The sequence below is a fragment of the Peromyscus eremicus genome, chromosome 23 (genome assembly GCF_949786415.1).
Source record: "Peromyscus eremicus chromosome 23, PerEre_H2_v1, whole genome shotgun sequence".
NCBI classification, from domain to species: domain Eukaryota; kingdom Metazoa; phylum Chordata; class Mammalia; order Rodentia; family Cricetidae; genus Peromyscus; species Peromyscus eremicus.
This window is the reverse complement of record NC_081438.1, coordinates 36,232,168-36,248,058: the sequence shown is the minus strand read 5'-3', so window position 1 is coordinate 36,248,058 and position 15,891 is coordinate 36,232,168. Positions and strand designations below refer to the sequence as shown.

Here is a 15,891-nt window from a genome sequence, read left to right as displayed (position 1 = left end):
TTGATTTTTAATTTAATAGCTCTTTTTAACTTTGGTGTAGTTTTTATAACTCATTAACTTTTGTTAACTACCAGTTTTATCACTTCTTTCCTACAGAAGTTTGTTTGTTTGGTTTTTCGAGACAAGGTTTCTCTGTTACTTTGGAGCCTGTCCTGGAACTCTGTAGAGTAGGCTGGCTTTGAACTTGCAGAGATCCACATGTCTCTGCTTCCCAAGTGCTGGGATTAAAGGCGAGGGCCACCACCACCTGGCTGTTTTGTTTTTTTTTTTTAAATCAAAGCAGGTTGCCTATTAATGATTTTTAAAATTCTCTTGTCTAGGATTTCTAGGTGTGTGTGTGTGTGTGTGTGTGTGTGTGATGGGGGGACTATTTCTGCTCCCAGGCAGCTGCTGTCTACAGGAAAACAGACCCCCACCGACTGGTCTGCTTTCTACACTCATGCTCACACATGTCCTTCTTGCTGCCTGGCAGTCACATGTTGGTCCCTCTGCTGTCCTGAAGGATCAAATGTTTGTTTTCCACAGAGAGGCATAAAGCTAAGTTATTTTTAGATCTCCTCATTTGCCAAATACATATAAGTTAAACTAACACAATTATCAAACGTCAAGCCAGCTGGAGAACTCCGGGGCAGCTTCCTTGAATTAGATGTGGGAGGAGAGGCAGGAGAAGCAAATGAATGAACCAAATGTCCTGAAAGCAAACAAATCAAAAACAAACTCATCAGTCAGAAAGCAAACAAAAGGGATGACTTCGAATAAACAAAATGCTCTCTAAACAAAGTAAACAACAACAACAACAACAACAACAACAACAACAAAAACCCAAAAAGTATCTAGACAAATAGGATCCTTACAACCAGCTTAGAATTAACCAAAGCAAGGCAGGCCCAAGCCCCAGAAAGAATTCACCAGCATTCAGGTGTGGAGTCAATACCAGACTGTCAGCACAAGTGGCCCATCCTGGCACTAGTCCAGGGACTCCGGCAACGGAAGTAGATCATCCTTGGGGCTCCACATTCAGCCACCAAAACCTCTTAATGCAAAAACAGCTCTTGCCTCCAAAAGAGTAAGAGATAGTTTGTCCTGGGGCCAAATATGAGTTACCATGGTTTGGAGGGCAGATTTAGATTACTCCAAATACCATGTTCCATGGTAGTAATAGATTCATGATGTTTTTATAGCAACAGAACAAAGAAAACAAAATCAAGACAATTTAAAAATACCTTGGTGGAAAAGCCAGGTGTGGTGGTGCACACCTTTAATCCCACCACAGGAGGCGGTGGCAGGCAGATCTCTGTGAGTCTACAAAGCCAGTTCCAGCACAGCCAGGACTATTTTTACACAGAGAATCCCTGTCTTGTACAAAAAGAAACAAAGAAAGAAAGGGCGGGGGAGGAGGGAAGGAATCCGTTGGTAGAAACAGGCAGGTAGATTACAGAAAAGCAGCCAAGTGTCTGCTACAGTCCACAGATACTATCTGCTGACATTATTCATTGAGTTGGTGAAAGCTAGGCAACTTTTTTTTTTTTTAAATATTTTTTAGTGGCACACACCCCTTTTTTTTTTTTAGATTAATTTATTTATTACGTATACAGTGTTCTGCCTGCATGTATGCTTGCAGGCCAGAAGAGGGCGCCAGATCTCATTACAGATGGTTGTGAGCCACCATGTGGTTGCTGGGAATTGAACTCAGGACCTTTGGAAGAACAAGCAGTGCTCTTAACCTCTGAGCTATCTCTCCAGCCCCTAGGCAACTTTTTGTACATTCCAAAAGCCCTAATCTACTAGTCACAAGGATGTTAGGTCACATAAAGAAATGGGCAATAAGTGGCTATTGGGGGTGGGGGGAAGAGAGCCCAGGACAGCTTGGCTTCAATCTGTACCACAATTATGCAAGTTTCAATCAGTCAGTCGGCCTTGCAGACATAGGTGCAGCCAGGATAAGGGAAAAAATAGACTATATCCCAAATTGAGACATACAAGGAAAGCCTTGGAAGTTCACGAAGCAAAAGGACACTGGAAAAGGCAAAACCAAAGATGGGCTACACAGATAAGTGAGCCTAACACTCCCCCAGCCATGTAGTTCTCTGATGAGGGTGGGGGAAGGGACTCCAAAGCTGCTTCCAGAAGGTAAGTCACAGGAAAGTCAGTCACTCTGATCCTCAGAACAATAATGTAAAAGGGATATATAGACATTTTGGGCCAATAGTAAGAGAGGGAAAGGAATCACCAGGCGGGACACCCTAAAACCAAATAATGAAAGAAGGGAAGAAAGATTTACGAGTCACAGCACTATGAGCGTATTAAACTGTGACTAAGTCATTTGGCTGATGGGAGAACCAGGAAAGGGCTCTGCCAGGACCACCAGTAATGGTTAGGTAAGTTTGGTGTCACATAATGGGAAAAGGAAATAGAGGAGAGGAAGAGACGGTAGAGTGTGAGAGGGGTGGGAAGAAAGAGGAGAGGGAGGAGGTGACGGGGAAGGATAGCGGGAGAGAGGGGATGAGAATGGTTAATATTGGGAGTTTCAAAGTACTTTCCCAATATAAGCACTTGAGCATTTAGTTTCTTCGTTCCAGTGAATTAACACAAGGGAAACGCTCAGACTGGGTAGTTAAGTAGTTACACCCAAACAGTACAAAGCGACAGTTTGGCAAAGGACACAGAAGTATGAAACGAGGAGCTGGCATTTCCAAAGCGTGGGAAAGAGGTGCGGTCTTCGGGACTGGGAGCAGCCATCCCGCTGAGAGCCTAGACTGGAGCCCGAGACAGCCGGACCTGCGCACTGCGGAAGCGGAACTCATGCGCCGCAGCTCGGCTTCCGGCGGGCGCCGTTTCCAGATGCACTGGCGAACTCTGCGCAGGTGGTGGCGCGCCTGTGTTTTTCTGGGTAGTGAGAGGCGGCCCGACACCTGACGCTCCTCTCCCGTAGCTTTCTCTACGGTGGGTCAACCCCGAACAGCTGTAGAGATTCTGAGCTTCTCGCCTCAGTGGACGATTGGAGGGCGTAGCGGCCTTCAAAGGCTCGGCCGCAGAACCTTCCGCCTCCTCACTGCCTCGGAGAGGACAACTGCGGGTCATCCCGCCGGAGGTGGGGTCGGGGGGGAGGGGGCGCTGGGGACAGGGTCATCTTGTGGGTCTCACTACTACTTCCGGGAGACGCCTCGGAAAGCAGGACATGCTAGGGTGGGGGGGCCACTTACCTCCTATCCCATTGGTTAACTGCTTGCTGGGTGAGCCTTTCTAGTTGCTGATTGGCCCAAATGCCAATCTAGGTCGCTGGGGGAAGCGTTACTCGGGGCTAGATTGAGGTGAGATTGGTCGGGTTTCCGAGTCCAGTTTGTGTGTTGGAGTAGGGACTTCTGCTCCCACCCCGGGGCCTCTCTATTAACGGGGTAAGAAAAAGAACCAGTAGCGGGATGGTGGGGGCAGGTGACAAGAAAGTGAAGGTTTAGAAGTAAACTAACTTCCTCACCTAAACGTAGCTTCACCCAGATGGGAACGTGATAGAAGGCCTTTGAGAAAGGAGGACGCGCAATCCTTGGAGCAGTGACGGTGTAGGAGAGGCCTTCTGGGGGGGGGGGGGGGTGTTGTTATCTACTTACATGAGGTTTAAATTTCCTTAGGTGAACGTATAACAAACCTTCCAGAGAATTTAGCTTTGGTTTTGGGAAGGAGTTGGGCGACTACCAGGTGTTCTGGGCTTCAAAGAGTCAGTTACTGAATAATTCAGCTTTTCTTTTTATTACTTCAGATGAGCAGCTTTCAAAAAAGGCACAAACAACAGAAGAATGGATACAGTTTCATATGTTAAAAGAACGTTAAAAGGAAAGTAAGGTATTCACTTTGGTTACTTATGGTACTATTTATGGTTAGTTATCCAAGAATATTGCCTTGGAGGATAAGGTCTTAGGTTTTGAATAATATCTAAGGAGCTTTTTTTTTTTGTTTTTTGTTTTTTTTGTCAGATTTCTACTTTTTAAATGTCTGTTTTAAAAAATCGCAGGGCAATGGTGGCGGCACACACCTTTGACCCCAGCACTCCGGTGTCAGAGGCAGGCGGATCTCTGTGAGTTGAAGGCCAACCAGGGCTGTTACACAGAAAAACCTTATCTCCAAAAATGAAACAAATAAATAAAATTAAAAAAAAATGTGACAGCTGTGGCCACCAAATATCCTCTTTGCTAATTACCCTGATTACCCTACAAATGGAAAACTTTTAGTTTTTAATGTTATTAATTAGCATCTTGAGTGAATTTTACTTTTTGGGGGGGGGGGCGGGGAGGATTTGAGAAAGGGTTTTACTCTGTGTAGCCCTGGCTGTCCTAGAACTTACTCTGTAGACCAGGCTGGCCTTGAACCACAGAGATCCCACCTGCCTCTTTCTCCTGAGTGCTGGGAATAGAAGACAGGTGCTACCATACCTCCCTAGCTTTGCATTTTAAAATAAGTGTTTTTCTTTTTCTTTGCTTCTTTTTTTTGTTTATTTTTGTCCTTTTTTGTTTGTTTTTGTTTTTCGAGACAGGGTTTCTCTGTGTAGCTCTGGCTGTCCTGGAACTTGATCTGTAGACTAGGCTGGCCTTGAACTCAAAAGATTGGCCTGCTTCTGCCTCCCAAATGCTAGGATTAAAGGTCTGTGCCGCTGCCGCCCAGCTAGTTTATTTATTTTTGATGTAGCCGGTACTCCAGTGCATGTCAAATCTTACACTGAAGAACTCACACATAAACAGCTTTTAGGAGCTGACAGGACTAAGCTTACTACTTTACCTAATGCTTCAAGGTTACCACTGAATCAGACACAGTTCAGCATACATTTCTCATATCAGAGTATCAAATTGACCAGCTTTTTAAAATTTTTCTTTGTCTCTCAAAAATGTTCGGTATAAAAGCCTTCATAGTGTTAAAATTTTAGTCTTGAATTTTGTGTGTTCTTAATGTACAAAGGGTTGTTGCATGCACCCCACAACAGTTAGGAATATAGTCCACCATATTTGTAGATGTTGTTGTACTGTACTTTTTTCAGAAAAAAATCACGAATGTAGTACAGCCACCACCATCTCATGACACTTTATTGAGATGAAAATAGTTTTGCCTACTGTGTCTGCCAAAGAGACTCAGGAGTTGATCTCCCTAAGACTGAAAACCAACAGGCAACAGTATGCCATGCATGGCTCTGAGGATTGAGAGAACACACCAGAGCTCTGTCTCTGTATCAGACACCATCCTTCAGCGGGGAATGGTTAGTCCCAGGAGTTTTTGAATGTGGGGACTACATATAAGTGCTATCCTTGAGAAGCAGAATCCTTACCTTCTGATGAGAAGGTTAGGGAATATGATTTTGCTTCATAAATCTTAGGATATAAGTCTCTGAAGGTAGATACGTCACAATTGAAAGGATTCTTAGTGGTCTATGCAGTGAATTCCAGGCCAGCTAGGGCTACATAGTAAGAGCTTATCTCAATAAACAAACAACAAACAGCAGAAACAACAAAGAAGTGCACAGCTATGTTAGCCCAAGACTAAGGCATTGAATTTGTGTATATTCTTTGAACAGGAAACTAGACGTCTCAGTATGAATCCATCCAGACCTAGATCAAGTGGTAGTGGAGAAGAAATCTCATTTCAAGAAAATGAGAGAAGATGGCAGCAAGAGCGTCTCCACAGAGAAGAAGCCTATTACCAGTTTATTAATGAGCTCAGTGATGAAGATTATCGGCTAATGAGAGACCAGAACCTTTTAGGCACCCCTGGTAAGAAATGGGCAAAAAGGGAAAACACATTTTTTTTTTCTGTCATTGAAAGGAGGAGGAATTTCAAAGTAAAGAGAATGCCTTCCTTTGAGCACTATTTTGTGAGTCTAAGAATTATTCAGTATAACAAAATTACTGCCTTCTGTGTTTTATAAATATGTGAGAATACTGGATATATGGATTTATAAACAGGCCAAACTTAAAAAGTTAATGTACATACCATTAAATGTTCACATGTATAATTCTCACCACCTTCTACTGCCAACTCTTCCCCATGTGGATGGGATTGGGATTTGAACCCAAGTGTGCTAGGCAAGTGTGCTACAATTGAACTGTACTGTAGCATGAAACTTAGACAGTCTTGTTAATAAAATCAAACGTGGAGTCAGGTATTGGGGTGAATGCTGAATGATCAGAGAAACAGAACAAGCCACAGCTATCTCGCTTCACCAATTCCTCAGCTGATCCTGTTTCTTCAGATTGGAAGCCTCTGTGTCCACATCCAAATGGATTTCAGCTGAACTGCTGCTCAAAAGCCTAAAAGCTTAACCAACCAAATGCTTCTAGTTTCTGGTCCTCACACCTTATATACCTTTCTGCTTTCTGCCACCACTCCCTGGGATTAAAGGCTCACTTTCTGGGATTAAAGGCATGAGTCTCCATGCTTGGCTGTATTCTTGAACACACAGAGATCCAGGTAGATCTCTGCCTCTGGAATGCTAGGATTAAAGGCGTGTGCTACCACTGCCTATCCTCTATGTTTAATATTGTGGCTGTTCTGTTCTCTGACCCCAGATAAGTTTATAAGCGTGCACAATATTTCGGGGAACACAATACCACCACATTTCCCCTTTTTTTGTCTAAAATTAAAAAAAAGCTTATAACTAATACAAGAAAAACTATATCCAAGAAGTATATAGAATATATGCAGTCAAGAATTACATTAATGATGTCTAGTCCATTAACATTTGACAGGTTCAGACGAAAAACTTCATTATTATATAACAATGTCCAGTCCAGTAACATTTGATAAACTCAGACAAAAATTTTCATTACTTATCCTATTTGAAACAAGTAGTTCCTTTTTAAAAGTAGATTTAATAATTGACCTTTTTATCTTATCATATCCACTGTACCTAGTTCTTTGCTTCTCTTATATAATATTTACATAAATAAAATGTTATTTAAAACTTAATTCTTAATTTGAGGTGTAACATTCAGCTATATAATGACCACCCAAAAGTCCAGTGTGGTCTATAAACTTTTTTCTCAAATTCACTTTACAATAAACTAGCTGAAATTTGTGTGTATGTATGTTTGCATATTTGTATGTTGGTGACTCATATGATAAAATATTGGGGTAGAATTCAAGCACAGAGACTTGAACATTTCCCTCAAACTACTTCCTTCCTAATTTCTTTTCAACTCTTTTGGTTTTTTGAGACAGGGTTTCTCTGTGTAGCTTTGGGCTTGTCCTGGAACTCACTGTGTAGACCAGGCTGGTCTCGAACTCAGAGTTGTGCCTGGCTTTGCCTCTTGAGTGCTGGGATTAAAGGCATGCACCACCACTGCCCGGCTCTTTTTAACTCTTAAGGGAAAAAATGCATATAATTAGAGCTTATCTTTTTTTTTTTTTTTTTTTGTTTTTAAGGTTCATTTTCTTTTTAATTCTGTATGTGTGGGGTGTGTGTGGACTTATGTATGTGAGTGTGAGTGCAAGTGTCTGAGGAGAGTAGAAGAAGCCATCAGATCCAAGTCCATCAGATCTCCAGGAGCTGGCATTAAGAGGGAGTTGTGAGTGTTTGGATGCCATTTCTGTCTACAGCCTGAGCTTATAAGTTCTTACTGATTTTTTTTTTTAACCAAAATAATACAAATTATATCTCAATTTTAATGAAATATTAATAAATGAGATGTAACCAAGTTAGTGTATATTTTTGTCAGATACTGTCTAGTTTATAGAGCATGAAAATAATGATTGTCTTTGGTAGGTTGTTAAGGTTTTTTAATCTTTAAATTACATTTTTTAAAATCTATTGTGTGTGTGTGTTTCTGTTTGTAAATGGAAGTGAGTGTGTGTGTAGGCCAGAGGACAACCAGCAGGAATCTTCTTTCTCCTTCCTCTATGCGGTTCCTTGAATTCAGGTTGTCGGGGTTGGCATTAAGTGCCTTTACCCACTGAGTCATCTCACTGGCCCTTGCTGCTAAAGTTTTGTATTTCACGAGTTCTCATAAAACTGGGTAATTGAAATTTTTTAAATAAGCACTCTTTTCATTGTTTCAGGAGACATAACATCAGAGGAGCTACAGCAGCGCTTAGATAGAGCAAAGGAGCAGCTGGCATCCCAGCCTGGCTTGAGGAGTGGGTCAAGTGACGGAGGTATGCATTACCCTTCCTCCATCCCCGGAGAGAAGCCAGGGCCTTGTGTGTACTTGATAAATAGTCTACTGTTAGCTATAACCCCTAGCCAAATGAAGCTCTTTTTAATCTTAGCATACACACACTATATTTTTTTATATTGATGTGGCTTAAAATTTATGTGCAGCATAATACAGAGACTGACAGTTGGGAAACTGGTTTTGTTGGTTTGTTTGCTTGTTATTTTGCCAAGCAAACCCTAAATCCTATATAAAAATTCATGCAATAAGGAAAATACTAATGAAAATCCCTTCAAACTAATGGAGATTGTAGAATTAAAAGCAAGCCCAACTTTGGGGCCCCACGTTCTGCCTCCTCCCAAGACACTCGTCATTCGTGGTCTTGTCGCCAGTCAGCTTACTGAGGGTCCAGACACCGGGTAGTTTCCTAGCTTCATACAGCGTTAGATGCAGAGCCAAGGATGAAGGTTTTTAAGTTCCATGCTTAGAACTGAGTGGTCTTTGACTAAGCCTAAGACCCCTGCATTCATGAAGTAAAGGCCTGAAGAGGAACAGTGGGAACGCTGAATTATCGCCTCAGTTACAAACATGTGCTGCCTGTTACTTCAGCTCTTAAGGCAGCTCTAGTGGTTCAGATACAGGAAAGTTTTCAAGAGTTCAGGTATATAGGTAACCCACACATAAAAACCTTCATTTTTTTTTTTTTTCAAAATCTATTATGTAAGTCTTTAAAATACCTATCACTTATTTCAAAAGATACATCTGTTTACATAATGCAGTCTTCAAAGCTAATACTTTCTCAAGGAAGAGCTGCCAGTCCAGAAGAAGGCAGGAAAGGACCTTCTCAGGAGCCTCTCTAGAGTCTCCTTTGAAAGTCAAGCCCCAGCTTAGCTGTGCCCCCATCTGATACAGCCAGTGCCCATTTTCAAGTCCTCTGATAAGACAGGGAAACTGCTTCAGGCTTGGTCTTTTCATTTACGGCCTTTGAAGTGCTGTTCCTATTTTGTAAACCTTGGTGTTTGTTGTAATTAGCAATAAGGGTAGTGGAATTCAGATTCCCAGTGTAGAAGTAGTGGTTGTGAGCACCAGTAATATACAGGGTATACGATTAACAATTGAGATTACAAGGTAAGGCTAGCAAAAGTGTTGCTCTTTTAGGTTCCTGGCCCATCAGTCAAGTCTGAGGAGGGAGACAACCTTTGACCCTTGCCATTATGTGTCTTTTGGGCAGAGTTAATCCCAGTTACTGTTCTGTGTTTAAATGAAGCAATTTTAGGGAAAAAAAATGAGTTGTTGCTTTTTAACCTTCCTCGAATTCGGGCAGTGCTGTTAGTGTCGCACCCTTGGTAGTGGTTAGTGTCCCACTGATCAAACTCAGCCGCTGGGCATTGAGAGTGGCTTGAGGCACTCATCCATTTAACCCAGAGCACAGAGATCATCTCTCTGTTCCTCTGGCAAGGGAATAAATGGCCTTAGAGTAGAGCCTGAACGTTTTGAGTGCTGTTTGTGCCTTAGTTCTCTCTTTTGCTTGTCTTTCTTGTTTTGGCGTCAGAATAAACCTGGTGACATAAAGAGTTTGCCCCTGGAGTACTTGGAACAGTGTTGGTGTTAGTGCTCCCTTGAAGGGCCGGTGGAATTCTACATCAAGTCCATCTGGTCTGGGGTGGTTATTTGGTTGGTTGGTTGGTTTTGGTTTAGATTTTTAGTTGAAAGACTTAATTACTACTTCAAGCTCATTGCTAGTTATGTATCATTTCAGATTATTTGTTTCATCCTGGTTTCTTGACCCATTCATCTCTCAGTATTGTGTTTAGTCTCCGTACTTTCTGCATTTTTCTCGCTCTTGATGCCCAGCTTTATTTTGTGGTGATATAGAACATGGGGTGTTATTTCAGTTTTCTTATATTCACTAAGGCTTGCTTTGCGTCCTACTGTGTGCTCTGTTTTGTGAAAAGTACTGTGAGTTACTAAGAGGAATGTGTATTCTTCAAGTTTGGTGGAATGTTCCATTTATGTCTGTTAGGTCCATTTGATTTATGGTGTTATTTATCCAGTGCCTCTTTATATTTTGTCTGGATGACCTGCTTGTTGGTGAGAGCGCATTATTGAAGCCTCCCACTATTACTGTGTTGGGTTAATCTTGTAGCTTTACGTTTAATAGTGTTTGTTTTATGAAATTGGGCACACCTGTGTTTGTTGTAAGTTTGGTTAAAGAGTGTGATGTGGCCTTCTTTATCTCTTTTGATTAGTTTTAGTTTCAAATCTATTTTGTCAAATGTTAAAATAGCTAGCTACACCTGCTTGTTTCCTAGTTCCATTTGCTTGGGGTACTTTTTCTTATCGTTTTACCTTTTTCTCATGGTTAGGCATGTTTCTTTGAGGAAGCAAAAAGATAAATCCTGTTCTCTAATTTAGTCTGACAGTCTTTAATTGGTGAACTGAGACCAGTTCAGCTTTATTATTGAAGGGTGTATATTAATTTTTGTCCTTTTGATGAACATCTTTTCATTTACTTATTTATCTATCTATTTATTCATTCGTTTATTGATTCATTGATTCATTCATTTTCTTTCGGAGCTGAGGACCGAACCCAGGGCCATGAGCTTGCTAGGCAAGTGCTCTACGATTGAGCTAAATCCCCAACCCTCATTCATTCATTCATTTATTCATTCATTCATTTATTTATTTATTGTTTTTTTTGACACAGGGTTCTCTGTGTAGTTTCGGTGCCTGTCCTAGATCTCACTCTGTAGACCAGGTTGGCCTTGAACTCACAGAGATCCGCCTGCCTCTGCCTCTTGAGTGCTGGGATTAAAGGCATGCACTACCTGTTGCCCAGCGAAACATCTTTTGATTGATTATCTTGGTATCATTTATTTATATCCTGTGCCCTGTGGAATGTGTTTATCCTTCTCTTCAGTCTGAAGTATTCTTTCTAGTATCCTCTGTAGAGCTGGCTTAGTGGTCACAATTGGTTTGATCTGTTTTTATAATGGAACATTTTTATTCTTCATTTATAGAAGAGTTTTGCTGGGTATAATATTCTGGCATTTATGGCCTTTCAGAACTTGGGTAATGTCTTTCCAAGACTTACTGGCTTTAATGGTGTCTATCCAATAACCAGTTGTTCTGTGGTGGCCTGCCTTTCTGTGACTTGGACCTTCCCCAGTGTTTTCACTAGAACGTGTCGTGTCACGTCTCTGCTGGTCTTTAAGGCCATCTCTCAAGATTGGGAAATTTTTTTCTGAGATTTTATTGAAAATGTTTTCAATGCCTTTGACCTGGAATTCTCTTTCTTTCATGCCCATAATTATAAATTTGATTTTTTTTTTTATGGTGTCTGAAGATCCTGCATGTTCTGTTCATGCTTTTTTTCTCTAGCCTGCCTTCAAGTTCTGATGTTACTGTGTCATCTAAATTGATTAATTTTTCATTTTCAGCTTTATTTCAGATTAGATTTTAATATTCTTTTTCACATTCTGTTTTCATTGTTTCATTTAGCTTTGAGTTTATTCCTACTCTCATCAAGATCAAGTTCATTCAGGTGTTTTTATTTGTCCTCTTTAAATTATTTTAACTCTTTGATAGTAGACTTCTGTGCCTGAAATTTTTACCTTAAGTGGTCCCTCTTGGGACCATTTCATTGATGGGATTGCTAGTATTTTTGGAGCAGACATTGTCTTGGTTTTTTCTATACTTTGTTTTTGCAGTGAGCCCTGGGCATCTGGAGTTAGGTTGTTAGATGTCTTTTATTGTGTGCTTTTAGTACCCAAGGCCAGAATTCCAAGTTGGTCTGAGTACCCAGGGAAGTTCTGAGTGGGTGGAGTCTAGGGGAAGAGGCCCCTCACTAATCCATCTGGGCCAGCTGCATGGATGGATGTGGCTGGTGGGGATTCTCAAAGCAGGAGAGGGGTAGAGCCAGGTTTTGGGGAGAGGTTACCTTACCCAGTTGGGCTACAGAGTAGGACAGCTGGCCAAGGGGAGAGACTGGTTTATGGGGCCCACAGGATTCCGGGCTGGACCTTGTGGAGGGTTGAAGGTTCTTGAGTCTAGAAAGTAGACTTTTTCTTTAAACATAATTTTGTGTGTGCATATCAGAAGACAGTTTGTGTCTGGCAGTTCTTCTAGCATGTGGGTCCTGGTGCTTCAACTCATGTCAGTTAGGCTTGACAGCCTGTGCCTTTACCCACTGAGCTATATTATAAGCTCAGTATTTTAATTTCTCTAAAGTGCTTTTAATATACTTTTAGAAAGTTTTTTTTCATTCATTGAAGTAATGCAGATGTTTAATTCAGTAGAACTGTCTTTCTTGCAATGTTTCAATAAAGATAAGATCTTATTACAGAAATTGACCTTAAGTTGATTTGATTTACTTTCCAGACTCAGAAAACCTTAGAGAACATTCAGATGAGGATTCTCTGCTACGATGGCTGAACACTTTTCGGCGCACTGGAAATGTGACTCGAAGTGGACAGAATGGGAACCAAAGTTGGAGGGCTGTGAGCCGAACAAACCCAAACAGTGGAGAGTTTGGGTTCAGCCTGGAAATCCACATAAATCCTGACAACAGAGGCTCTGGAGCTCATGGAGAGGATTATACAGACATTCCTGTGTCCGGTGTTAGCAGAGATCCTAGGCAGCAAAGATCATCTAGTCCTGTGGCTATGCGAACAAGAAGCCAAACCTCCAGGAGTTCCAGTGGCGGTGACTCCAGTGTCCCAGGGGGTAGGCGTGGTGCAAGGGGGCAGGGTTCAGTGCAAGGATTGTTCTCAGCACGGGGAAGGTTAAGAAATGGAATTGGAGGAACACTTGGTGTGCCTAGAGTTAGTGGCCATCGCCCTAATGTTATCAACACTCACACAAACCAGTCAGATGGTAGTAATCTCAGGCAAAGGGAACGGCAGCGGTTTGGAGCAGCACATATTTGGGAAAACGGGGCTAGAAGTAATGTTACAGTGAGAAACACAAACCAAAGATTAGAGCCAATAAGATTACGTCCTGCTCTCAGTAGTCGAAGCCGGTCCCCAATTCAGACACAGAATGGTACTGTATATCCTAATTCCCAAAGGCAGAGTAGACCACTACAACAGACTGGTAGGAACAGATCTGTTAGGGATAGAGGTGTAACTCAAGTCTTTCTGGAACAAGATAGAGCACGCAGAGGTACCGTTTATACGCCGCTGTCCAACTCAAGACTTGTGTCAAGAATAACAGTAGAAGAAGGAGAAACCACCAGGTCCTCAGCTGCCACACAGCGCCATCCAGCAATCACACTAGACTTGCAAGTCAGGAGGATTCGTCCTGGAGAAACTAGAGATAGGGATAGCATTGCAAATAGAACCCGGTCGAGGGCAGGGCTGGCAGAAAGAACAGTTGAAAGCAACAGCGGAGGCTTTCACAGAACCATTTCTCATTTAGAGCGGTCAGGGGTCCGAACCTACGTGAGTACCATAACAGTTCCTCTTCGGAGGATCTCTGAGAACGAGGTGGTTGAGCCATCCTCCGTGGCTCTTCGGTCAATTTTAAGGCAGATCATGACTGGGTTTGGAGAGCTGAGTTCTCTAATGGAAGTGGATCCTGAGTCAGAGAATCAAGGAAATGGTCAGCGTTTACCAGAGCTGTACCTAGAACTGAATAACGTAGATGTGACTAACAACAGCGGTCAACAGGGTGGAGATTCCTCACAAGCCAGGCAGGCCCAAGAAGACAGTGCTGAAATGCTAGATGTAAGTGAGCCCAGCCCGCCACAGGCCCTCAACGAGGGCAGTAGAAATAGCAGGCGGTTACGGAGGGCAGACAGTGTAGTCGAGACTGGAACATTACCCATTCTGCGCCTTGCTCATTTCTTCTTACTGAATGAAGGCGATGAGGATCCAGTTCGTGGTTTAACCAAAGAGCAGATTGACAATCTTTCTACCAGGAGCTATGAACAAAATGGGGTTGAGAGTGAGTTAGGTAAAGTCTGTAGTGTGTGCATCAGTGACTATGTGGCTGGGAACAAGCTCCGGCAGCTGCCGTGTCAACATGAGTTCCACATTCACTGTATTGATCGCTGGTTGTCAGAGAACTGCACCTGCCCTGTCTGCCGGCGGCCTGTTTTAGAGCTGGGGGCTGCAAACAATGGGTGAGAGGACGGGATCGGGTCAGTGCCGGATGTCCCTGGAGCCACATAGTCAAACACTTCTTGAGTTACTTGTGATGAGGTGACCAAGATGAAAAACTAGCGGAGTAGAGCTTGCACTATTTTTTGTGTGCTTTTTTTAAAAAAACTTGTTACAAAGAGGTTGTTTATATAAAATTTAAAATGCAGATGTTAAATTATCCAAAAGTAAAGAATAGTTAATATTGCTAGAACCAAATAACCTTCAAAATGTTTTTATTTTGATAATTTTGTCATGTTAAGCACTTTTGTATCTGCACAACTCAGTATGTTAGGAATCTTGATTCTTTCTCTGAATACTGCAGTAGGTTTTGCTGGGATTTTCCAGTTTCAGCTCAGTGCTGTGTTTGGACACTACTGTCTAAGTCTATGTAGACTGTTTGGCTGAATGTCTGCTAGACAGACTTCAGTTACTTGAAATAATTTAACACATAACACACTGTACCTGTGTATGCAGATATGTAACTATGGCGAACATATCCACGCTAAAAACTACACATTTGAGAGTTATTTAAGCTCTGGGGCTTAGACAGCATCTGACACAGTGTTAGTTAGCATTGACATGACCATCTCTAAGAGGAAGTGAATTAAGATACAGGTTAACAGAGATTGTTTACTGAAGCGTGTCTGACAATCTGACTTACTAGAGAGCGAGAGACATACAATAATGAACTTAGTATTTCTTTATTCATAAATGGAATGTGGAAAATTTTAGGACAGATAGTTTAAGTTCATCTTTTTTGTGACTTTTTTTAGAAGTACAAACACTTCTCGGGGTTAGGTAGGGTTTACAGCATGCTTGATTTCTCAAATTTAGTTTTAAAATCTAAAATATTTTAAAATCTATTAAGTAGTGAAATGCATAGAAGAAAAAATGTTAAATTGGATGCCAAAAAGCTCCAAATATAATAAAAGCCTTTAAAAGAACGTAGAGTTTATATAAACACAAAGTATGCATTAAAAGTCTATTTCCACCAGTAAACGTGAAGACTGTGTGAACTCGTTTCTCTCCGTTGTTCCACTGTGGCTGTTCACCTACAAATACTTAATTCCACACTGGGTGGTACGTGTGTGACAGATGGGCTGAGTTCACTAGGTGACAGGCAGACCAAGACTCTGTCTCCATGGAGAAGACATTGTTCTTAGAAGGAACAGATCCATTTTTACTTTGATGTTTACTTGTGAATATATGACAGCGGTCTCTTTCATATGTCGGGTACCACTTGGGCAAACCTCAAGAAAATACTTCATGTCAAATCCTGAGAGGTTTAGAAATGCCTCCGTGTTTAACTTTGCTTTTCACTTAGTGATTATGTTCGATTCCGAAGGTTAGTTGTGTGCCCAGAAATGACACAGAGGGGTTCACCAAAGGGAAAGATTTTTTCAAAGTTAAGACTTTGGGTAAATAACTTCTTCAGGTTTATGGGGCATGAGTCAAAGAAGGTTGATTAGGACCTGGGTTGAAGGCCTTTATGTATCAGACTAAGTAAGAGATTTTCATTTCATTTTGTAGTTGTTAAATGACAACAATTATCCCTTGACGATTTTAGGGACAAGTGTCAGGATAGTTTTTCATGTTTAAAGAAGTTTGCTCTAGTACCA

The 15,891-nt window shown here is 41.7% G+C and overlaps 1 protein-coding gene across 1 annotated transcript; it reads left to right on the top strand.

Moving 5' to 3' along the window:
* The first annotated feature begins 2,822 nt into the window (after positions 1 to 2,822).
* Rnf6 (ring finger protein 6) lies at positions 2,823 to 15,277 on the top strand. The gene is made up of 5 exons (XM_059249200.1): positions 2,823 to 3,091; positions 3,755 to 3,837; positions 5,555 to 5,750; positions 8,035 to 8,130; positions 12,510 to 15,277. The coding sequence occupies exons 3-5, from the start codon at positions 5,573 to 5,575 to the stop codon at positions 14,255 to 14,257; spliced, it is 2,022 nt and encodes a 673-aa protein (XP_059105183.1). The 5' UTR covers positions 2,823 to 3,091; positions 3,755 to 3,837; positions 5,555 to 5,572; the 3' UTR covers positions 14,258 to 15,277.
* Positions 15,278 to 15,891: the final 614 nt, after the last annotated feature.